The sequence below is a fragment of the Eublepharis macularius genome, chromosome 18, assembly GCF_028583425.1.
Source record: "Eublepharis macularius isolate TG4126 chromosome 18, MPM_Emac_v1.0, whole genome shotgun sequence".
In the NCBI taxonomy this organism is placed as follows: domain Eukaryota; kingdom Metazoa; phylum Chordata; class Lepidosauria; order Squamata; family Eublepharidae; genus Eublepharis; species Eublepharis macularius.
Genome location: NC_072807.1, coordinates 23,012,801 through 23,037,056, shown reverse-complemented (window position 1 = coordinate 23,037,056; position 24,256 = coordinate 23,012,801). Strand labels below are relative to the sequence as shown.

Sequence of the window (24,256 nt, the reverse complement as noted above, 5' to 3'; positions counted from 1 at the left end):
TTCCTAGCCCAGGAAGCCCTCAAACTCCAAATGGCTGTAATGTTCCCATGCAGGTGGCTGACCAAATTCTGTGTTTGATTGAAGGCTTCCAAAAAATCAGGAAGTATTCAGTTGCAAGCCCTGTGCAAGGGGAAGAAGAGGGAGGGATCGTGCAGGAACGACAAACAAGCAGTGTTTGTTACCAGAGGTTTGTTATCACAATTGGATGCATCCAGCCCTTTGCATAACTTCCTCCAACTCCTGACTCTCCATCACAGAGGAGGTGGTCTTTCATGGGGGAGGAAATACGCAGTTCATAATCAAAACTGGAAAAATTAGGGGTTGATACATGGAGAAAATGTAGAGTATAGGAACCCCCCCTCACCTGGGGGAGAGAATGCTTCCGATTCATTAAATCACTAGTAGTAAAGAGAATGTAGACATAAGCCGTGCTAGCGTTGCCAACCTCCATGTGGTGGCTGGAGATCTTCTGGAATTACAACTGATCTCCAGGCCACGGAGATCAGTTCACCTGGAGAAAAGGGCCGCTTTGGAGGGTGGACTCTATGGCATTATACCATGCTGAAGTCCCCTCCCTTCCCAAACCCTGCACTCTCCAGGCTTCACCACCAAAATCTCCAGGTATTTTCCAACCCTAAGCCATGCCCCCCCCTTCAGCTGCCACCTCTCTCAAAGGGCATTACATTTGCAATCTGTCCAGTTGCCGTCTGGCTTCACGTGGTCTTAATCCTTCCCTCCCCTCCCTTTACTCATTTATAAGGGACACTAGTTGATGAATTTGCATTGTCATATCCAAGACTTTTTGTAAGCTTTTATCATGCTCTAGGGATTGCTTAGATCCGTCCAAGGGCTTCACCTGAAGTTTCTCTAGCAATGGCTGATACTGGTGAAGTGCATCAGTAGGTTCATTTTGATTAAAATTAGCAAGAGCCTAAGTCAACACTCACACACCCCGAACCCCCCCCCCCGAAAAAGCAGAATTCCCGCCACAGTTTTCATGCATGCTTAGTTCTGTCTATCAGCCTTCGTTTTGCTAATACAAGTATAACTAATACAACGTTACTAATACAAATATTTTTAGACTTCATTGAGCAGGATTTGCCCCCTTCTCCTTCCTGCTCCACTCACTGACCCCCTTCCCAAGTGTTGACCCGGGGTGTCAGTAGATGATCAGCAACAATATAAGTCTAAGTGAGGGTCTGCGATGAGAGGGAAGAATTGATGGAAATCATTGTCCCCTCTTCTGCAAATGGAAATGCCGTTCCATCAGAGGAAGTTCACCGCTGGATATGTGCCTGTGTCAATATCAGTAAGACATGTCCATTAAACAATTGAAGAAAAGGCCAATGAGAATTATCTGGAGAGGCATCGTTCCATATGTCTCTAGTTTGTAACATCTCTCCTTCCAAACAAAGAAGTCTAGACTTCAGAGCTTCTGTGGCAGCCGACCATCTTCTAATTAGCAAGCATAATTGTTTGAGAGCTATTAGGATGTTTTCTGTTTCCAGACCTTTGACTTTCTCGTCATTTAAGGCGTGTCTTTGCCTTATGATTTTGATGGAGTCCTTGTTAAAAAAAAATACTTTGCTATTCAGGACCTCCATAAAATGATCCTTTCCCCCCTCCTTTCTGCCGTTTTCTGTGCTCTCCATCAGGTCTGAACATCTTCTGACCTACCCAGGGGGGTAATTTGCTTGTGTTTTTTTTCTCTTTTTTTAATGAGGTCCAATAATGAGGGGGGCAGGCATCGCATAGTTGTTCATTTATTACAGTGATATCTCACCATGCTTCAGTCATGGAAGTCTTGACAGCATACATTTATTATAAAGAAACATAGGCATGGAAAGGATGCTAAGGGTCATCTAGTCCAACCCGCTGCGTAATGCAGGAAATTCACAGCTACTTCCCGTCCCCAACTCTCCCAGTGACCCCTGCTGTAAGCCCATAGGAAGGCAAAAATCTTCCAGGATCCCTGGCCAATCTGGCCAGAGAAAAATCCCTTCCTGACCCTAAAGTGGTGATCAGCATTACCCTGGGCATATAAGAAAGGGCCATGAGAGCCTAACATCGGCTCAACCGTTCCTGCCCTCCACCTCCCAATCTGTGTACATTTATACTGAGTCATAGAATCACCATTGCTGTCAGGTGACTATCTAGCCTCTTCTTAAATACTTCCAAGGAAGAAGATCTAACCACCTCCCGAGGAAGCCTGTTCCACTGAAGAACTGACCCAAAGTGGTTTACAACATTTGTCCCTTCTTTGTTTCATGACTGCATTGATGTGACTGCATCCAAAGATGTTCTTTTTATGCAGGGTCAGCTTATGTGCATCAGTAAAACAGCACACACAAAGAGTATCACTGCATTGTCGAAGGCTTTCACGGCCGGAGAACGATGGTTGTTGGGGGTTTTCCGGGCTGTATTGCCGTGGACTTGGCATTGTAGTTCCTGACGTTTCGCCAGCAGCTGTGGCTGTTGACAACAGGAAAGAAGAAACCTTAAGAATGAACAGAGCATGGGCTCCAGTTCTGAAAAACACCAGGCCAACAAAACACTCCACACCCAACAATAGCCCTGCAGAGAAGATTAGCACATCAAGCACCAATCCATATGCAAAAGAACCTCCTCAGGATACAGTGAAGCCTCCCGCCATTAGCATTCCACACCCTGGGAAACTCTTACAGAATGACTCAGCTCAACCCCACCCCTCCTGAGTAGATACAAATGACCTACATCTTTTCCACACTGTGACACTGAGAGATCTCTGTCTTTTGGTGCTACACCTCTGAAGATGCCAGCCACAGCTGCTGGCGAAACGTCAGGAACTACAATGCCAAGACCATGGCAATACAGCCCGGAAAACCCCCAACAACCATCAGTATCACTGCAGTTACACATCAAGCTTGATTTTAAAAAAATCAGTGTGCACACCATTCTGTATAAGCAGTGGATTGTATCCAGGACTCTGCTCAGCAAATTCTGAAGTTTTCCTCCAGCCAAAGGAGGAAATCTTGCCAAGAAGTGCCTGAATCACTCCTCTAAGTCTAGCTGCCGCTGTAATTGCCCCTCCCGTTTAGCTTTATAACATCCATTAAAAGCTAGTCTGGTGTCACGGTGAGAGTGTTGGACTAGAATCTGGGAGACCCAGGTTTGAATCCTGATTCTGCCATAAAAGCTTGCTGGAGGACCTTGGGCCAAGCACGTAGTCTCAGCCTCATCTACCTCACAGGGTTGTTGTGAGGATAAAATGGAGGAGAGGATGTAAGCCACCTCAAGTCCCGATTGGAGAGAAAGGCGGGGTATAAATAAAATTAATAAATAAACAAACCCTGTGAGGCTGATAGTCGCTGATCCAAGGCCACTGACAGAACGCCTTGGCAAAGTAGGGCTTTGAACCCAGGCTCCGCAGCTGTGATCCGACACGTCAGCTCTGCACTCAGTGAAGTGATTATAAAACGTAAAACTCATGAAGGCAGGCAGGGACATCTTAACCTGGTGGGATGTCCACAATATTGAGAAATGCTTGACAGGTAGCTCGCAAAGCCTCTGCTTCCCTGTGATGAATAAACCCTGCAAAGACAATGGGGGGAAAAGGTGAGCCACTTTTTTTTTTAGTAAATGAAAATTAATGAGCACCTGTTGTGTGACGGAAATGAAATTATTTGTTCTCCTTGGCACTCATTTGTGCTTCCCCTCCCCTCCTACACCCTGCCACCTGCAGATGTACAGTACATTAAGAGAAGAGACATCATTCTGAAGAGGGAACTGGGTGAAGGTGCTTTTGGGAAGGTGTTCCTGGCAGAGTGCTACAACCTCAGTCCCACCAAGGACAAGATGCTGGTGGCTGTCAAGGTAAGTGCCAAGAGCGTCCGTGCGGAGCAGCCAAGTCCGATAATTCCAGGAAGAAGAAAAGTCTGTGCATGCTTGCCTGGGAATAAGATCTATTGCATACAGTGGGATGTACTTGAGAGTCAACCTGAATAAGGGTGGGGGCTGGGGGGTGTTTAAAGGGCCCTGCCCCTTGCACATGGCAGGAAAGGGCCCTTTAAACTATCAGCTGGCAGGTGGCAAGGGGGAATCCCCCCCTGCCACCTGCCAGCTAATAGTTTAAAAGGATCTTTAAAGGGCTACAAACACGAACACCGAACATGTTCGTTAAGGGAACATGTTCGTTGTTCGTTGTTCGTGGATGGCAACGAACAGGGTGTTCGGAATTTTTTCCCCATTTGTGCCCATGTCTACTTGACAGTCAACCTGAATAGGAGGCTGCTATCAGTTTTGTTTGCTCTTGTGATCATCGACTTGGATCCAGCGATGGACAAGCAGAAACATAAGCAGAATTAGTGCCGTTCCACTGGTGCAAGATCTTCTGCAACACCTAGTGCTCTGTGCCTTCCCCCTGCCCTGGATTATAGTGCCCTGAAATTGGTTGCATAAGTTCTTGCATAAGCAGACATGCAAGTGGGGGGATACAACGAATTTGGCTCAGTGCAAGTGCTACCAGTGTCTTTTTCTTCTGTTTCCGCTTGCGCAAGAGCTCTAGCGCAAGTGGAAATTTTGCACTTGATCCAACCCTTTGTTTAATACAATGGGATGCGGCGAGACACATGGTTTTGTTTATGAGCATCAATGACATCAATCAGGTTATTTGTAGCATCAGGCCATTCCTTAAAATAACAAAAAACATGTGGGTCACCACAGCCCACCATGTTTCACGAAAGGAAAATGAACAAGAAGAAACAAAGTGCATGCATATGGTCTCATTCATTTCTGTTCATTTTCAGAGTGAACCTTATCCATTGTTGCTGTTCCCTTTGTGGGTTTGTTTTATGACAGTGACTAGAGCCCCGTGGCACAGAGTGGTAAGCTGCAGTACTGCAGCCCAAGCTCTGCTCACGACCTGAGTTCAATCCCGGTGGAAGCTGGTTCAGGTAGCCGGCTCAAGGTTGACTCAGCCTTCCATCCTTCTGAGGTCAATAAAATGAGTACTCAGTTTCCTGGGGGTAAAGTGTCGCTGACTGGAGAAGGCAATGGCAAACCACCCCATAACAAAATGTCTGCCAAGAAAACGTGATGTGATGTGCCCCCATGGGTTAGTAATGACTCAGTGCTTGCTCCTTTACCTTTTTTTGACAGTAGTACTCGCTCCATGGCTTGATCCATGTGCAGCTCTTTCACACACTGCCTATGGTTCTTCTGATTTTGGTTTCTGGGGGTTTGCTATGCATCAACAAATAATTTAGAAGAATTTAGTTTTGTTACTTTGATTTCCCCCCTGGGTTTTATTTATATTAACATTAATGGTTATTTTTAAAATCTTTGGATGAAGATGTTTGATGGGTGGGTGCACAAGGCATGCGTTAGCCATGAGGCTCTTCTGATGGATGATGATTGTGAATGATCCGCAAGCTGTGAAGCGAGTACCACTGCTTCATGACATGTTTACGATCTCTTATGTAACTGACATTGCATGGAAAAAAAGAAAAATGGCGTCAAGTAAAAACTTAAAGCTTCAAGAAACTAAATGGGGATTTTTATTTACTTGTTGGTGTCTTTTTTTTAAAAAATCCCATCCTTCCTCCAAGAAGCTCAAGGTCATATACATGGTTAATTCACTTTTATTTTATCCTCACAACAACCCTGTGAAGTAGGTTAGTCTGAGAGGAATTGACTGGTCCAAGCTCACCCGGTAAGTCTCTAAGCAAGTTTGCATGACGAGGTTATAAAATTCAATAGCATTTCAAAGTGAAGTCACTGAGGACCATAGATGTTATCCTCAAAAGAAGAGAATTGACATCAGTGAACAACTTTGCAGTGGAAATCAGCAGGAAGAAGAAGGCTTTTTGATGCATAAAAAATGAATTGAGGCAAGTTTTTTTTGGTTCAGCCGTAGCAGGGGAGAGAGGAGGGTAGAAGAAAGCAGAAGGAAGGAGGAAAGCTATAGTCCTCATGAGACATAACATCAACATCATGAAGATATTAAATACCTAAAAGTAATCAAGTGCCCAAAGATGAGGACGAATGGTTTGCCATCTGCACAGTGTACTGTCATCCATCTAAATATCGCCCGTCAGGCGATCCCCTGAGGGAAGAGAATTAGAAGGAAATTATGCATTGTATTGTATGGGTGTATGATAGAAAGGTAAGACTGATATTCTGGTATTTTAGAATAAAATCTGCCCTGTTTATAAAGAGCAACCCCCCAAAAAATATATATCTCCACCATCACACATAGTTCCACTGAATTGCACTTCATACCACAGCTAAGAACGGAGAGTTGACGTAACTTGATTTTCATTCAAAGTCAAACTCAATAAAAACAAACTTCTGAAGACAAGTCAAATAATATGGATTCAATTTGAAGCAGGCCTTTCTGAAAGGTTTTCCTGTGTTCCATTCTAGCTTTATTCACATCTGATTCTTTAGGGGACAGTCAAGGATTTACTGTTTTTTAAAATTTAATTTCTGTCCCGTTATTCGGTCCAAGGAGATCCTCAAGGCAGCTCATGTAGTGTTTCCAAATGCAATGGAATATATTGAAAACTAATAAAAAACAATTCAGTAAATGAACATACATTAATAGCAAGATAACCATAACCACCATTAGCCAGTCCTCAGAAAGCATGTTTGCATTGTTTTCTGAGTGGCAAAAGGAAGATCATTCAATTTTTCCATAGACAGGAAATTACACAGCAGTTGAGTCACAACCAAAAAGGCTCTGGTTCTTGTAATTACCTATTGAAAAGAGAGATTGATGCCCTACACTTCCACGTCTCCTAATTGTAACTGGTATGACATGTCCACGCAGAAAAATAAAGTTTCTATTATTGCTATCATGCAGTAATGGCACAATATTTGATAATGCGTGGGTGCTGCCTTAAACTAGGAATGCAAAGTTCTAGGATCAAGCCCAAGTGACTGGCCCAATGCCACCCAGTAAACTTCATGGCAGCATGGAGATTTGAATTCAGGCCTTCTAATTTGACACTATACATGAACTAAACTACTGTGGATAGATCAAGATGGGGAGCTGTATTTGTCTGTCTGTAGCAGTAGAAAAGAGCGAGAGTCCAGTAGCACCTATAAGACTAACAAAATTTGTGGTAGGGTACGAGCTTTCGTGAGTCACAGCTCACTTCTTCAGATACAGCTAGAATGTGAGTCCATCTGTCCTTATATTTTGGAGAGTGGAGTGATTCCTCTGTGGTTATCTTGCAGAGGAATTTCAAAGGGAGATTAGAAAGAGAGACTGCTGAATTGCAACTGCTAACGAAGCTCAGGACAATGCATCCACCTGGATTGAATCAAGACTAGACATGAGCACAAAAAAAAAAAACCCCTAACCATGAGGTTCGTGGTTCGTGGGTTTTCACTAACCAGGAACCACGAACTGGCATGGAACTGGGGCCAGTTACGAACCGGTTCGTGGTTCATGGGGTTTAAATGCCCCTTTCCGGCCACTTAGCAGTGCCAGGGAAAAGAGCATTTAACAGTTTAAACAGCTCTTTCCTGCCTTGCAAGTGGCAAACTATCAGCTGGCAGGTGGCAGGGGGCTGGCCCACCCTCCCAGCCCCAGCCCCACACTTACCTTCCCCTAATGTGTGTGGTGTCCTTCCTCTCCTCCCACGAGGGGCGGCAAGGAAGTGTTCAGCCTCCTTTGCCGCTCTGCAGGGATGGTGTGGTGGCCATTTGAGGGGCAGCAAGGCTGTTTTCAGCCTCCTTCACTGCCCTGTGGGCCTCCTCCACCGCTCTGCAGCCCCGCAGAGGGACAGAGGAGGTCGAAACCGGCCTTGCCACCCCTCAAACGGCTGCCAAGGCCATTCTCAGCTGCCTCCATCCCTCTGCGGGCCTGCGCAGTGGCAGAAGAGGCTGAAAATGGCATTGCTGCTCCTTGCAGGATGAGGGGGAGGAGGCCACGGGCTCGCAGGAGCATGAATCAAGGTAAGTGTGGGGCTGGGGCTAGGGGGGGCTGAGGCTGGGGTTTTTTGGACCATTTAAAGAGCCCTGCTGCTTGCAAGTGGCAGGCCCCTTTAAACTATCAGCTGGCGCACACACCCTGCCACCTGCCAGTTGATAGTTTAAAGGGACCTGCTTGCAAGCAGCAGGAAAAGTTTAAATGGTCATTTCCTCAGGGAAATGGTCATTTAAACTGCCCCTCTCCGAAACCAATACGACCCAAACGAACCAGTAACCAATTTGTGGAAGTTCGTGGAAAGAAGCTTCCATGAACCACTGGTTCACGAACCACAAACCGGGCTGGTTCGTGGTTTTTTTGGGGGGGGGTCGTATTCAGGTTTGTGCCCATCTCTAATCAAGACCTAGGCACCAATACCTTCTGCATACCCCACTTAATCCAATCATACCTGCTATTGTCATTCACCGGCTATTGTCATTTACAGATTGTCATTCGGCATCTGAAATCGCTCTACTCTCCAAGATATAAGGACAGATGGACTCACATTCTAGCTGTATCTGAAGAAGTGAGCTTTAAGTCACAAAAGCTCATACGCTTGTTAGTCTTATAGGTGCTACTGGACTCTTGCTCTTATTATTATTAATTATTATTTATTTTCTACTAAACTACTGTGAATCTCATCAAGATGTGAACAGTATATTCATAGACTTTTGACTGAATATTTGAAGTTAAAACTCAGATACAAAATCTGCCGCTCAAATCCACTGCAGCTTTTGTTCAAAGCCCAGTCTTCCCAAGGAAATGGGGTGTGTTACGCTTTTAGCTTCCTTTTTTAAAAAATATCCTCTCCAGTAATAATCCTGTGCATGCAATAGGGAAAATTACCTAATCATAGCAAACCCAAAGTCTGTCTGAGAAGCCGTTTCCAATAAAGGTACAAATTCCAGTCCCAGTTTCTCAAGTAAGTGTTCTAAACAACAGGGAAGAAAAACAGGATTTTTAAAACCCACTCTCCTCTTTTGTAAGTTCTCTGTGAAAGCAACAGCAACTACCACCACCACCACAAAAAAAAACCCCAAACCTGCAGTAAAGTAAATTCATCTTTTGAATAAAGGCAGCCAAGTCAGCTCTTCTCAAATAAAAGGCCGGGCTGGGTCTGAAGAGTCGTAATAACGAGAAATGAAGACTTTTGCCCCTAAGTTCAAGGGATGCAGGCCCTGAGTGGACTAGAAATAAGCGGAAGCTATTAGCCTTTGTAGATTGTTTGCTGCTCTGTCAGAAATGAGTTGGGCAAAATCTCACTGCAATATGCTGTGAGCAGGGTGTCCACAAAAGCGTTTTCATAATTGTCAGTCATTTGGCATCATCTGTCTTGGCACCCTGGAAAGGACTGAACATACTTATCTCTACACTTCTTTATTTACCAATATAATATCTGAATTTCTGGGCCCAAGAGACTCCTTCTGCTTATGCTCATCACATTAGTTGGAGCAGGGAGCTCGTGTAGCCCAATGGTTAAGAGACGGAGCCGTGATTCTGGGTGTCATGAGAGGAAATCATGTCTCAGAGCCAGCATGGTTTTAGTGCCTACAGTGTTGTACTAGGATCTGGGAGACCCAAGCTCGAATTTCCACACTACCATGGAAGCTTACTGGGTGCTCTTCTGTCAGCCTAACCTACCTCACAGGATTGTTGTTGTGAGGATAAAGTAAAGGAGGGGAGAATGATGCTTAAGCTGGTGTGTGTCCCCATTTGCGAGAAAAAGAGGCCATAAATATTGAATAGTTTTTTTAAAAAAACATATAAATAAATGGTAAAATGTGTTTCTTTAGACTGAGTAATATCCTGTCAAGTAGTGAAGAAAATTTAAACATCTTTTCATATGTACTCAGGAAATCAAGAAAGCAGAATAATAGGGACATTATTTTGCTTGTTTGGCAAAGCATTACCAATTAACAACTTACCTTTGCATACCAGGGTGACTTGTCCATGTGTGGTACCATCAGGTCACAGCTGACTTATGGCAATCTCGTAGAGTTTTCAAGGCAAGAGATGTTCAGAGGTGGTTTGTTATTGCCTGCTTCTATGTAGCAACCCTGGACTTCCTTGGTGCCCTTCAGTACTAACCAAGGCCAACTCTGCTTAGCTTCCGAGATCTCCAGAGATCAGACTAGCCTGGGCCATCCGGGTCGGGGCCCAGAGTAAATTACTGGTAGATAAATGGTGGATATGGGGTAGAGGGCAATTGAGAGGTAATGTGGGCATATAAGGCGGAGGAAACAGGTCTTCAGTAGAGAGATCTGGAGAAGAAAACAACTCCCTCTAACTTGCCATTTTCGAGTGTGTTCTTTTCATTTGCTCCCCTTCAGGCTTTGAAGGATCCAACTCTGGCTGCCCGAAAGGATTTCCAGAGAGAAGCGGAACTGCTCACCAACTTGCAGCATGACCACATTGTAAAGTTCTACGGTGTCTGCGGGGATGGAGACCCTCTCATTATGGTCTTTGAATACATGAAGCACGGGGACCTGAATAAATTTTTGAGGTAAATCTGAACCTATGTTGGAATGCAGCAAGAAAAGAGTGGCTGATAGTAGGAGCAGGAAGAACTTTGCTAAGAATCCCTGTGCATTTGACATACCCATTGTACAGTCAATGCTTCAATATATCCAGGGCTCATTTAGAGGGGGAACGTGCAGAAAAGAAGTTCCAGCAGTTCTCCAAAGAGGTGACATGTTAGGTGGCCCCGCCCACCCAACTCTCAGCCATTTTGGGCCGGTTTCAGCCTGGATTGGGGCCGAAACAGCCCGGATTAGGCCTCTGACGGGTGGTGGATCACTCTCCCACTCAGCAGTGGCCCAATCCTGACCATTTTGGGCCCCTTTTCAGCCATTTTCAGCCCCTTTTTGCCATTTTGGGCCCAATTTCGGTCCTGAATGGCCAGGATTGGGCCCAAGACAGCCAGGATAGGTGTTGTCAGGGGTGTGGCATATGCAAATCAGTTATGCTAATGACACACTTCTGGTGATGGCAAGGGGTGTGGCATATGCTAATGAGTTATGCTAATGAGTTCCTCCAGCTCTTTTTCTACGAAATAACCCCTGAATATATCATTATAATTTTTATCTCAAAGTGCAAGGTGCATAATGACTATATTAACTTTATTATGCACTTTGCACTTTAAGATAAACATTATAATGATCTATTGAAAAATAGATTGTTTTTCATGGGGACTATATTCTCATTTTTTGGTGGTTCTGACCCATATATGCCCAACATTTGGTTATACTCGTACAGAGCAAAGGCACATGGATGGTGGAAAGAGTGCTTGCTCTTTCCCCACATGAACTGTGCTGGCATTACCTCCTTGGCGCATTCACCACTTGTAAACACAGCACCTGCACATTTAGAAACTGTACCAAAAGAGGCTCCCTACCCATGATGGGGAGTGATCAGGAACAATTTGGAGCACCTGATACCAAAGATAGAGCCGAGTTGCGTGCAGCTGCATGAATCTCCATTTGGGTGAATATGTATAGGAGAGGGTGGGGCCAGTATGATCAGTTCCGCTTCCCCCTTTATGCACATTTCCTTGTGCAAAAATATTTTGTGTGTGCAGGGCTAGACTGCTCTATCTTCTTACTCAAGTTATGGAACTAAAAAATATCAACAATCAAAGACCATTCTTAAGACAATTCCAGTCCAATTTGTATCCTAACACTTCATTATGCGGAAAACCCAAAGATCATGAAATGCTAGTGTCCACTGAAGATTTTATTAGGTGTAAGCATCACAATGACTCCTGATCTGAGCACAAGCTCAACTATTTGCCATTTCCTGGTTGGTTAAATTCCCAGGCAAATTGCAGGCATCTTATTTCTCCTTAAATTTCTGATTAAATGTGAGAATGCACTTGATGTTATTCTCTGGTGAGGCTGAAATCAAGCTTTAAACAGTTCCAACAGCCATGGAATTACCTCATAAAGTAATGACTGGTTTATATTTCCTAGTATTTAGAAAATTGTACCCTTGGTGGTCTTGGGTTCTTTCCCCTCCCTGTTGTGATTGTAAAGTGGGCACATAATTGTGTTAACAAATGCAGACATTTGCACGTCATTGTTGGACCTGCAACATTGGCCAAGGTGTTCACCCTGCTGTGGAAGTTGAGTTTTGACTCGTAAAAAATAAATCCATTTCCGCAGGCTTTGTTGACTTTAGTTGGACTCCAGAGGGTGAAATAACTTGAGAAGTGTCCAAAAGATCACCTTTTCCTTCTTACTGGCAAGCCAACGCTTTGGAACCCCCCGAATTGCTACACTTTGGGCTGTGAAAGTATTAAGAGCGATTTGAAGAGTTAAAGCCTTTGATGTCGCTTCTTTGTTTCAGTTCCCAAGCTTGATTTGGGCCTGGGCGACTTGGAGAGATTAAATGCATTTCTCAAGTAATTCTGACAAGCTAGCCAAAAGCCCAGAGCTTTCGTTCCAGTAGATTTAACGAAAGAATATTGGCATATTGCCCCCAACATATCCAAGGTCAAAGAGACAGCAGCCTTTCACTACTGCTTGGGACTTTTCTGTTCTCCTCCTGCCTCTCCAACCACATATTTAAAGCAATAGTTGGGTTCATCATACTCCATACTCCAAACTGTCGATGGCACACAGCTTCTGAACATGTATAAAATAGACCTGAAGGATCTCGTCAATTGATCAGTTGGATGAATCGATTAAGGAAAATTTTGATCAATTGAAAAGTTGCATTTTGGCTGAACAGGCAGCAGGTATTTTTAAAAAGCATTTAAAACACTCAGTTGTAAGAGTTTTAATTATATACACTTTTATTATAAGAACTTTAGGCCGCAGTTCCCGTTTAGAAGAAGCATTCCCTCTTCAGTAGAAGAGGCGCTGCAGTGCTTCTTCGAAGGTGATGCCTGCTGAGATGCAAATGCAAGTAATTATAAGAAGTGTATTCTTTGTTGGGAAGGGCTTAATGAACTATTTTACCATGATTTGAAAAATAATGATAAAAGAAATTCCCTTTCAGAAGAAGCATTCCCTCTTGAGTGGAAGAGGAGTGGGAATGCCTCTTCTAAAACAAAGAAGGTAGGCTGTTTTCTTTAGAGCTGTTGTTTTTATATTGTATCCCAATTAGTATTTTTTTCTTTAAAAAATGTTGATTTAAATAATATGTCATTGAAAATACATTCAGTGTTGAAACCCGTAGCTGCTCCAGGCGCATGGAGCCTTTAAGATGAACACTGTCACCTGATGAAAGAATATCATAGTCAACTAAGATGTTTTTAATGAAGCCAGAGACAAAGTTCTCCATGTACCTGTAGCAGCAATTGGTCCCAACAGCTACACCTTGTGTGCCCCTTTACCCACTTACCCTTGATTGCATGCAACTTTTTCTTTATCAGCTAGAATGGAAGATGACAATTCTACACAGGGCTTCTACTGCTTTTTCCCCTTCTCGGGCTCAGTTTCCTTTCCCTTGCTTCCCTATTACAGCCTAGTTTCAATGTCCAAATAATGTTTATATCAGGTAGCCAAGCACCTTACACACATTTGCTTAGTAGTCAAATCTGAGCCAGATGACCAAGGAAGATTCTGCAGAGGACGGCAGTGACAAACCACCTCTGCTTCTCGTTTGCCTTGAAAGTCCCTTGGTGGGGTCACCGGAAAACTGGTTGCAACTTGACTGCCCTTAACATATGTAAAAACTGAGCAATATGATCAGCAGAATTGGATGAGGCAGCACTTGTGGGACAGATGTACACATAAATATATTTTGCCTGCCTGCCTGCCTGCCTACCTGCCTGCCTGCCTGTCTGTCTATTTACTGTATTATACCACATTATTCCCAATGGGGACCCAAGGTGGCTTACATAATTCTTCTCTCCTCCATTTTATCCTCACAACAATCCTGTGAGGTAGGTTTGGCTGAGAGAGTATGACTGGCCCAAGGTCACCCAATGAGCTTCCATGGCAGAGTGGGGATTCCCAGATCTTAGCTTGACTACCAAACCACTACATTACACGGGCTCTCATATATAGAGGAAGCTTGCCCTGTTCTGCAATAGATAGGTAACCCTTCTCTACAATGTACATTATCCAATGAAAGTAAGAAGAGAGAGAATGTGACAGGAGCTCAAAATTATTACATATAGTCATTTAATTATTATTGACAATTTTCATTATTGGCTTAACTGCTGCATCTGGGGAGTTCTCCAAACGTGAAAAAGGGTTTGCTGTGCTTTCAGAAGATTCTTGGCTTTTAGCTAAACCACGCCCTTACTGCCCAAACTGGATGAATAATGACCCCCCAAGTCATTGTTCCCTGAGTATGGAAGACCAGTAACAGGGCAGGGCAAATGGGGAAAGCTCATCTGCTACACAACCTGATTGTCCCACCATAGCCAGCCTTTGGATCATTGCAACTGCCATCGAAGGATGCTTCTGAATTTCACACTTCTCCCTGAGGAATAACAATCTGATCTGAGTTTCCCCTGAATGGATCAGAACTGAGAGCAACCACAGCTCAGTGGTAGAGTACCTGATCTGCTTGCAGAAGATCGAAGATTTAATCCTTGCAATCTCTACCTGAGACTCTGGAAAGCCCTGGGACAGACAAAACTGACCTTGATAGACCAATCTCCTGACTTGATAGAAGGCAGCTTGATGTGTTCAAGTGCTTATCATTTTCATCCATTTCCCATTAGTGTGTTTTGGACTAGAATGGAGTGGTTTACATTGGGTCTTCATTTGGATACCTATTATCATTTGGGAAGTACAGACTGCAACATGTATCATATATGAGCACCAAGTCTGCAGAAATTCCCAGTGGATTGTCAGAAGGCTTTGGAACACAATAAAACACTTGACGGGTGTGTGTGTGTGCATGCGCGCACACGCACACACACACAAACAAAACCTTATAAGACAAGAATGGAATGGAATTATTGACATTTGGCCAGCCCTACTGACCTCCAGTTCTTGGGCCAACGAGGACTACAATATCGAGGAGACCATTAGTTAGGAGGAATTATAATGTCTACACTTTTCAGGATGGAGAATCTTTGGAATGGAGCATAGTTTTAGAACACAGCCAAATGGCCTGGTCCCATTTTTTTTGAGTGTTTTAAAAAAAAAAAGATAGAAAGAATGTATTTTTCCAACAGAAAAGCACCCTGTTTTTTTAAAAAATAGGTTTTTTATCTTATTGGCTGTTTTGTTTTCAAATTGTACCTCGGTGAACCTCCCAAAGAAAACACTTTAACAGTCAAGGTGACCAACGTGGCAAGAGGAGTCATTTCGATTTACACCATTGACTGGGCCTCAGATTGTGTGTGATAGAGGTCGGCCTTCCTTCAGCTCCAGCCGTACTCATGCCGACAGCATGAATCTCTCCAGTGGCGCAGATGTGTCAGACTTGAGGGTGGCGCCGTCAGGGAATACAAAAAGACCCTCTCTAAATTGCGGTGTCCTGGATGATAAAAAACCAGTGTGGAAATGGTAACTCTCATTGGAAACTGTCTGTCAGGAAGAAGCGTCAACACTTCTTCAAGGAGCAGGACAGGTTTTTTCTGAGCTGAAGAGCCGGTGTTTGTGTGTGTGTTTGTGTAAACTCTGCATTGTTGCTGCCAGTTTTGTGTTTATGTAAATAATGTGTCTGTAAAATCCTATAACTTGTGAGGGAATGGTAAGCAGCTGCTGTCTAACGAGGGCTGTGCTCACATGAATAAGCAAAACTAGAGGAAGGAGCAAGGAAGAACTAGGAGCAATACTGGGGAAGGGGATTTCGCTGAGTCAGTTATATAGGTGTTGGGGGTGGTGTGAGGAAGAACTTATATATGTTGCCTAATTACATATATTTACTATATTATTGCTAAAAGTAAGCCAGTTGACCCCGTGTGCAAGAAGAAAGCCATGTACCCAGGCCACCCTGGGTGGCAAAGTTTCTGCTTTCTTGGGAAACTTACCATGGATGCAGAAAAAAAATGACTTTGTGCAGAGCTTTTTTTCAGCTGGAATGCAGTGGAATGGAGTTCTGGCACCTCTTGAAAATGGTCACATGGCTGGTAGCCCCGCCCCCTGATCTCCAGACAGAGGGGAGTTTAGATTGCCCTCTGCAGCACTGAGCGGCGTGGAGGGCAATCTAAACTCCCCTCTGTCTGGAGATTGGGGGGCGGGGCCACCAGCCATGTGACCATTTTCTCCAAGGGCAACCCACTGAGTTCCACCACCTCTTTTCCTGGGAAAAAAGCTCTGACTTTGTGTATTAAATAAAAGGGAGGAGGGAGTTCTTTAAAAACCCTGATGAAGACTGAGTATGGCTTGAGTATAAGGACTGATGATTACACTGTCTTCTGTTCTGTCCATCTCCAACTTTGGATTGCAGGGAGCAATTGCTAGCTGAGGGGAGAGGAAGAATCTTTCCCACCATTACTGATCATCTTATGCGGGACTTATAATAAACAGTAGAGCAAATCCTCCTTTTATCAAAACTTATCAAATTTTTATCCTTTCTGTTTAGATACTTGGAGTGGCTGACAAAAAAAAATTAAAGCTGAGGAATGATCAAATTACATGTATTAGAAAATTGAAGACCAGCTGCTTCTTGTACAGCTGGAAATTGACATGCTGATTTGTCATAGCAGGGACAACCTGTGGAGGCGGGCCTCGAAACACAGTCCAACCACCTTACTGCCATAGGGGGAAAGGAGCAGTTTGCTACATAATTCTTTCTGTTCTCTTCCTTCCGTAGGGCGCATGGACCAGATGCAATGATCCTTGTGGATGGGCAGCCCCGGCAAGCCAAAGGAGAGCTGGGCCTTTCCCAAATGCTTCACATTGCGAGTCAGATCGCCTCAGGAATGGTTTACCTCGCCTCCCAGCATTTTGTACACAGAGACCTGGCAACGAGGAACTGCTTGGTTGGAGCTAACCTGCTGGTGAAGATTGGCGACTTTGGCATGTCCAGAGATGTATACAGCACTGATTACTATAGGGTAAGGTGGCTCCAGTGAGCATGGGAGGTGGTGCTGAGGGAGGTTGTTACGGATGAAATGCACACTCACTATCAATGCTCACTCAAGATTGGTTATGCTCACTGAAGGTGCATGGAATGATGGGTCTATTGTTATCGACCGTGGTTGCTAAATGAAGCTTCCATGCATAGAGCCAGTAGACTGTTGAATACTTGACTAGGAGGTCTTATCAAGCAAATGTTACCAATATTTCTCTATTTACAGCTTTTCTCTTGATAACTATTTGTTCACACACGCACACACACACACGTCTTATCTCCTGCTTTTCTTTAAGTGGTTATACATTAACTGCTGAGCAGTGATTGACATGTAGACAACTGGTCCACCCATGGAGTGAAAACGATAAATTTTAGAGACGTGCCATGTCATGGAGATATGAGTAGATTTCTTGATGAGAGACCTACACATCTTTGTCCTGAATTCTTACCACAGCACAAAAGGCAGATTGAGACCCACTAAGACAAACACAACCAATCAGCTCAGAGCCAAGCTACAAGTGACGCCTTACACGGGTTGGACACTTGTCAGCTTCCCTCAAGTTTTGATGGGAAATATAGGCGTCCTGGTTTTACAGCTTGGCTCTCCATTACAGCTGCAAGACCAGGACGCCTACATTTCCCATCAAAACTTGAGGGAAGCTGACAAGTGTCCAACCTGTGTAAGGCGTCTCTTGTAGCTTGGCTCTCAGTATGGGAACCTGAGATGGACTCAGTAAAACTACTTTTTTAAAGAAGAGATTTTGAGTTTCTCATCCTTTCTGCTTCAAATTCCCCAATGCTATTTATTTATTTATTTGGAAAACGTGTGTTGCCACTCTAAAGATCTGCTTGAGATAGCTCACAACGAAAAACTAAAACAAATTCAGACAGAATAAAACAAAAAAGCAGTGCAGTAACTATCTATCCTGCCAATAGTAAAACTATCCTAACAATGCAGACAGAAAATCACCATCTAGTGAAAGGGGCATACAAATAGCATCAAAGCATTAAAAGCATAGCATTAAAAATGCATAGAAACAATGACAGAAATACACAGATACAAATGGTAAACCGCCCTACAAAACTTAATTCACAGTGCCATCATGTTATTTAATATGGGTAATAATATAGCAAAATATAACATCTAATGGCATTATAATAGATCTGCTGTATATAGTTCAACATGTATACCCAACGTAGTGCGTTCATTTTATGGTTACTCTTGTATATAAGAACATTTGAAAAATAAAGTACTTAAGAAATGCATAGAAGCCACATAAATAAGCTGTCTAAAAGGAACACAGAACAATCTAAATCACAGTTCATAAAATGTTATTTACTTCATTTCTACCCCATCTCTTCCCAAGGGGATACCACATGGCTTACATGATTCTCTTCCCCTCCTGCATTTTATCCTCACAACAACTCTGTGAGGTAGGTTAGGCTGAGAGTGCGTGACTGGCCCAAGGTCACCTAGCGAGCTCTCATGACAGAGCGGGAATTCAAACCTTGAACCACCCAAATCTGACACTCTAACCATTACACAACACTGGCTCAACCAAGAGCAATCATGTTCAAAACGAACAACTGAAAGAATGGGGTAAAACTTAAATAAATAATGCTGTTAAGGCCTAGTCTAAGTGATAGCAGGTATTTATTTATTTATTTATATTCCGCCTTTCTCACTGAGACTCAAGGTGGATTACATAGTATGAGATTAGTACAATCAGTGGCAAGGGCAAGGGCAGGCATTTCCGTACAGTGCCAAGAACATTTCCATAAACAATGTCATAAGATAAATGGATACAGTTTCAAGAACATTTCCATAAACAATGTCATAGGGTAAAAGAATACAAGTTTACAAAGATATAGTATTAGCAAGGATCCAGTACAGGGTTGAGGAATTGCTGAAACAGAACATAATCAATTCTAGGACATACACTGAACACATAAAGCACAGGTAGGATATAGGAGTACATATTTAAAGCAACAGATAATATGTAAGGCAACATAATGGTGAAATCTATGGTTTCTAACTCATTAGCGAAACATCTGGGATCCCTTTCCTACAACACCACTCTCTTAGCTGAGAAAAGAGGCCTTTTTGAATAATTCAGTTTTGCATCGTTTGCAGAAAGCCAGGAGGGTGGGGGCTCTCCTGACCTCCTCAGGCAGGCCGTTCCATAGGGGTGGGGGCCACCACAGAGAAAGCCCGTATACGGGCTGCTGTTGATTTCGCCCATGTACAGGCTGGCACCTGCAAGAGACCCTGTTCAGATGAGCGAAGCTGCTGTGGCGGGACATAGGGAGAGAGGCGTTCTCGTAGGTATGTTGGACCAAGGCCATGTAGGGCTTTGTATGTAATAACCATCACCTTGAACTGAGGTAAGCCAAGAGGTGGCGTACCAAAGATGAAGTGCAGCCGCTGAGAAAGCCCAGTCTCTAGTCGCCTCCCCTTGTGCAAACCGAACCCACAAACCTTTCTTTTTTTATACTGTCTTCTGTTTCTTTGCTCCAAATATTTCCTACTGCATATGCACATGTTCAGTGTTATCTGTGCATCAGTAAATCTGTGTGCTACATGGTATTTTTATGCCTCAATGGTATACATTGTATGTATAATTACTATAGAAGTTGCACATAAAACCCATAAAGTGTGTATAAATGTTAGACGCAGCCCTCCCTTGTTTGGAAAAAAATCTGATTAACTTTTCATTCTTACCCTCTTGTATAGACGGACTACACATGCCTACCGTCACTTTTCACTTGAACTTGTGCTTTTTTCATCCCCCCCGCCCCCACCATCAAGATTCTTTCTCTCTCCCTTCACTTTCTCCCTGTTGCAGCAGTCGTAAGAGGCTGTTACATTCTTTTCTCTGTCTTTCTCTGTGTCTTTCATTAAAGAAAAGACATTGATAAATTAAAGAGAATCTAATGGAGGGCAACAAAGATGATTAAAGGATTGGAGGCCACGACCTGGAGAGGAAGATTAAGGAAACTTAATACACGGGGCTTACGGAAAAGGCAACGGGGAAAGTGACTGATAACTGCGCATAAAATATGGGAGAGGAAATAATAGGCAATTTGGGCCCGACCTCCATACACTTCCTCCAGCACAACCACAATTTAGACAAGGGAATAATTTGCCAGAGGTGGATTGTTGGGTGTCATCGTCGGGAATATTCAGGAGGATGTTCGATAAGCTTGTGTAGCTTGGAAACCGGGGCAGAGGAAGATCCGTCATGGCCAACATATCATTTGATGAGCGCAGTTTTTGAGCCTGCCTCGACAAATCTCCATTTGAACAGATGTGTAAAATGGAAGATTATGACCGTAAAGAACAAATCGTAAGAACAAATCACCACATAAAGGGAGAATCCGATGCAGCAAAAACTGGGCCCTGTAAGCAGAGGGCCAAGGGATGGCCCAGGGGAAAGGTCTGAAGGCATGTAATAAAGCAAGCTTCCTAAAGCTAAGCTGGGCTGGTTCTTGGCCGTGCCTAGAATGGGAGTTCTGGGAAGCCCATGTATAACAACAACAACAACAACAACAACAACAACAAATGACATTTGATTTATATACCGCCCTTCAGGACAACTTAATGCCCACTCAGAGCAATTTACAAAGTATGTTATTATTATCCTCACAACAAAACACCCTGTGAGGTGGGTGGGGCTGAGAGAGCTCTGAGAGAGCTGTGACTCGCCCAAGGTCACCCAGCTGGCTTCAAGTGGAAGAGTGGGGAATCAAACCCGGTTCTCCAGATTAGAGTACCGTGCTCTTAACCACTACACCAAACTGGCGTGCATTCTATAAAAGAAGGGAAATGCAATAATAAATAAATAATGCCACATTTCCTTGAAAGGAAGGTGACCCTGAATATAAGTTAACCCCCATAAAAACATACACAAAAAAGGTGTTTTTTTTATTACTGGACATAAACTTATATACACATTTAAGACAATCCTCTCTTTTTCTTTATTCCATACCTGTGGGGGGGGGGGACGACCCTAGTCTTACAGTAACGTGCACCAGTCCTCAACAGAAACATAAGCTGGAGCCTGTGGTGCAGTTAAGAAATTTTAGGCTGAACAGCCTAGTGGAGCTCATTATAGTAACCATACTCCAAAGGCACAGGAAAAGAGGAAGGCCTAAAATGAGATGGCTTGACTCAGTAAAAGAAGCCACGTCCTCCAGTTTGTAGGATCTGAACAAGTCTGTTAATGAGAGGATGTTTTGGAGGTCTTTCATTCATAGGGTTGCCATAGGTAAGACGTGGCGCATTACACCCACACTCCAAAAGCATAGCAACAGCCTGCTTTTGCTGCCCCTCTGCCAAAAACGTGATCCGAAGCCCCCAAATTTGACCCTGACAACACCACTAGATCAAAACTAGATGTTACGATCGATGTAGAAATGCTGCCCTTTCCTGCATCGCTATGAAATGAAGCACTTCCTCCAAGGAACTCCTGTTAACAGACTCAAGTGCAGTCTTAGTAGAGTGACGTGTTCTAAGATGTTTGGCTTCATGGACTTGATGTGACTTTGCTGAGGATTGCGCTGCTGGATTTGCTCTATTCTAAACCTTGTGAGATGGTTTAGGGCGAACGTCCATGATTTTCCCAAAGCCACCTAGTGAGGATTTGAACTCAAGTCCCCCTGGTCTAAGTCCAGTGATAAGGAGTGGGAAGGACCATGGTTCAAGGACGGAACACGTTTCTTGCATGCACATGATCACTGGTAATGTCCAGTTAAAAGATCTCATGTAGAGCTTTTGAGGAATTCCTTTCCCTGTAGAGAAAGCAGCATATCTGCTATGGAGGTATACCCTGAGGGCCAAACTACAAGTGATGAATGACACCGGTTGGACACTTGTCAGCTTCCCTCAAGTTTTGATGGGAAATGTAGGCAGCTTGGCGGAATGTTGGACAAGTGACAGTTGAAAAGTCCATTGGACAGCAGTCGGAGAGCCAAGCTGCAAGACCAGGATGCCTACATTTCCCATCAAAACTGACAAGTGTCTAACCTGTGTCATTCGTCACTAGTAGCTTGGCCCTGAGACAAAGAGAGAAGGAGTTGAACGAAGACACACACACACACACACAGAGAGATAAAAAACACTGAAATTTAATGAAAGGTTTAGACCATCTCTCCCTCAAGGTCCTATTCCAGGTACCTCCTCATTTGAGTAGAGCATCTTCCTATAAGGGACTCAGATTCCTTTCTCCAAGTTTGGGAACTCCGAGCAAACTTGAGGTTCGGGTGATTTCTTTGAAATGTTGTTGCGCTCATCGGAGCTGAGTTTTCCCTGAGGAATGCAGCAATTTATCATTTTCTGGAGGGAAGGCTGTGGTGGATTCCATAGTATGCCTGACATTGACATGGCAGGTCTAAAGCTCTTGACGGGCTGTCAGATTGCTTCAAATCCCACCAGACTTCTTGGGGTATGTGTCTGTGAGAAACAGAGACAGAGACACAGAGTGTATGTTTGTGCTCATGTGTATATGTATTTGTGCAATATCACTAAAATACAACCTATGGGAGGCACAAATACATTCCAGGCTCAAGACTCAACTCCTGTTGTTATAATTTTTTTTTTGCTGTTTTCTAATCTTTTAAAACAAAGGAGGGAAGCACCATCTGGCTCCTGAATAAGTGGGATGCAAAGTGCTTTTGCAAAGGTGAACTGCTTAATTTCCCACTGCACGTTGGCACACAACAAACAGACATTTACGGAACAAAAGCAGCGGCAATGTTGGCCTTCTTCTCCCCATAAGTCTCTCCGCGTTCCGCCTGAAGACAGATGCGTCCTTTCCAATGCAGATCACTGAGGAATGAGTTCAGCTGCTTAGACCTGCTTTGACAAGACGAGAGAGTTTTGTTTTATGGTTTTGGAAGACTTGGTGGGGAGGGGGGGACCAAAAACAAGTACAAAAAGATCAGAGATAAATTTTCAGGAAAGGGACATGCGGGGGAGGGTGTTACAAAGAAGCAATCCCTATTACACACTCTTAAATTACCAGTACAATGCTAAGTAGTTACACTCTTCTAAGCCTATTGAAGTCAATCTTTTGGGGCAAGGGTTCCAAGTGGTGTTGTGAGGTCCCTGCTGCCTCCAGGCCAAGGTTCCCACCACTGCTGAGCTGCCAGTGGGGGGGAAAGAGTGGGAAACTGGGGAGAGGCTGGGCAGTATGGTAATTTGTCGATATTACTCCCCATGTGCCTGGAAGTGATGTCATCACATTGCCGGGTAAACATGATGACATCACTGTTTGTCCCGGGTATTTAGTCAAAAACCATAGAGTTTTGCCCACATACTAGAGTGGTTCTGGTAGGCCTGGCAATGTAATGACATCACTTCTAGGATGTCCAGTAGCTTGGGTAAGCCACTCCTCTCAGCCCCAGCTCCCCAGCTGTATTGTGGGGATAATATTAATAACACTAACTTGTTCACTACTCTGGGTGAGGCACTAACCTGCCTAGAAGAGCAGTATATAAGCACAGTTATTAATATTATTATAAATAAGTATTGGTGACAGGTTTACAAGGAACTGCTTTGCCACTTAGGAAGATCCTTGCATTTTCCATACAGGAAGCATTTTTACCCCACTGAAATATCTGAATCAGACTTTCACTGCACATTTGCTGCTGAAGAGATTGGAGCATATGAACTAGAGATGCTGGAACACCTACCAGTTTGCCTCATATCCAGTTTGGTGGAGGCAAACGGAACCGATTTTTCGATCATCAGTCTGAATGTTCGTCAACCAGTTCGTGGCTGTTTTGCTCATCACTTCACTGTATTTCTTCATAACCATGCAATTGGCGCTCTGCACGTGCACATTCCCCCACAGCCTGAGTCCTACTACCCCCTATCCTTGCTGCACAACAGCTCTGTTATTGGTCAAATAGAAAATTAGATCAGTCACAAATCATATAGATCAGTCATCAGTAAATGCTGTGCTTTAATAACATCCTGCCCTTCAGCGTTTGTCTCAGTAGTCCTTTGTGATGCTAATGGATGCTGATTGATTTGAATCCGAAGCATCTTTGCACATGCACGGATTTGCAAAAACCTGATGCAACATGTTTGGCAGGCTTCGTGCCAGCCATGAAACAAACAAGATGGTTGCTTAATTCACATCTGATTAATACCTTTGGACAGGGTACATTCAACTGTTCAACATATTCATGGGGGAATTTGCAGCATATCTAGTATGATCAAATGGAGCTGCCTTATACTGAGTCAGACCGTAGGTCCAAATACTTCAATATTTCGTATTCTGGTTGGCAGTGGCTTTCCTCAATCAAGAGCAGAAA

General features: G+C 43.8%; 1 protein-coding gene across 2 annotated transcripts in view; it reads left to right on the top strand.

Moving 5' to 3' along the window:
* Nucleotides 1-24,256, top strand: part of NTRK3 (neurotrophic receptor tyrosine kinase 3) — a 409,536-nt gene that overhangs the window by 346,684 nt on the left and 38,596 nt on the right. For both annotated transcript variants that reach the window (XM_055002827.1, XM_055002826.1), the window contains 3 exons: nucleotides 3,722-3,852; nucleotides 10,285-10,457; nucleotides 16,676-16,919. In XM_055002827.1, coding sequence (XP_054858802.1) covers nucleotides 3,722-3,852; nucleotides 10,285-10,457; nucleotides 16,676-16,919 — 548 coding nt within the window. The remainder of the gene's footprint in view (nucleotides 1-3,721; nucleotides 3,853-10,284; nucleotides 10,458-16,675; nucleotides 16,920-24,256) is intronic.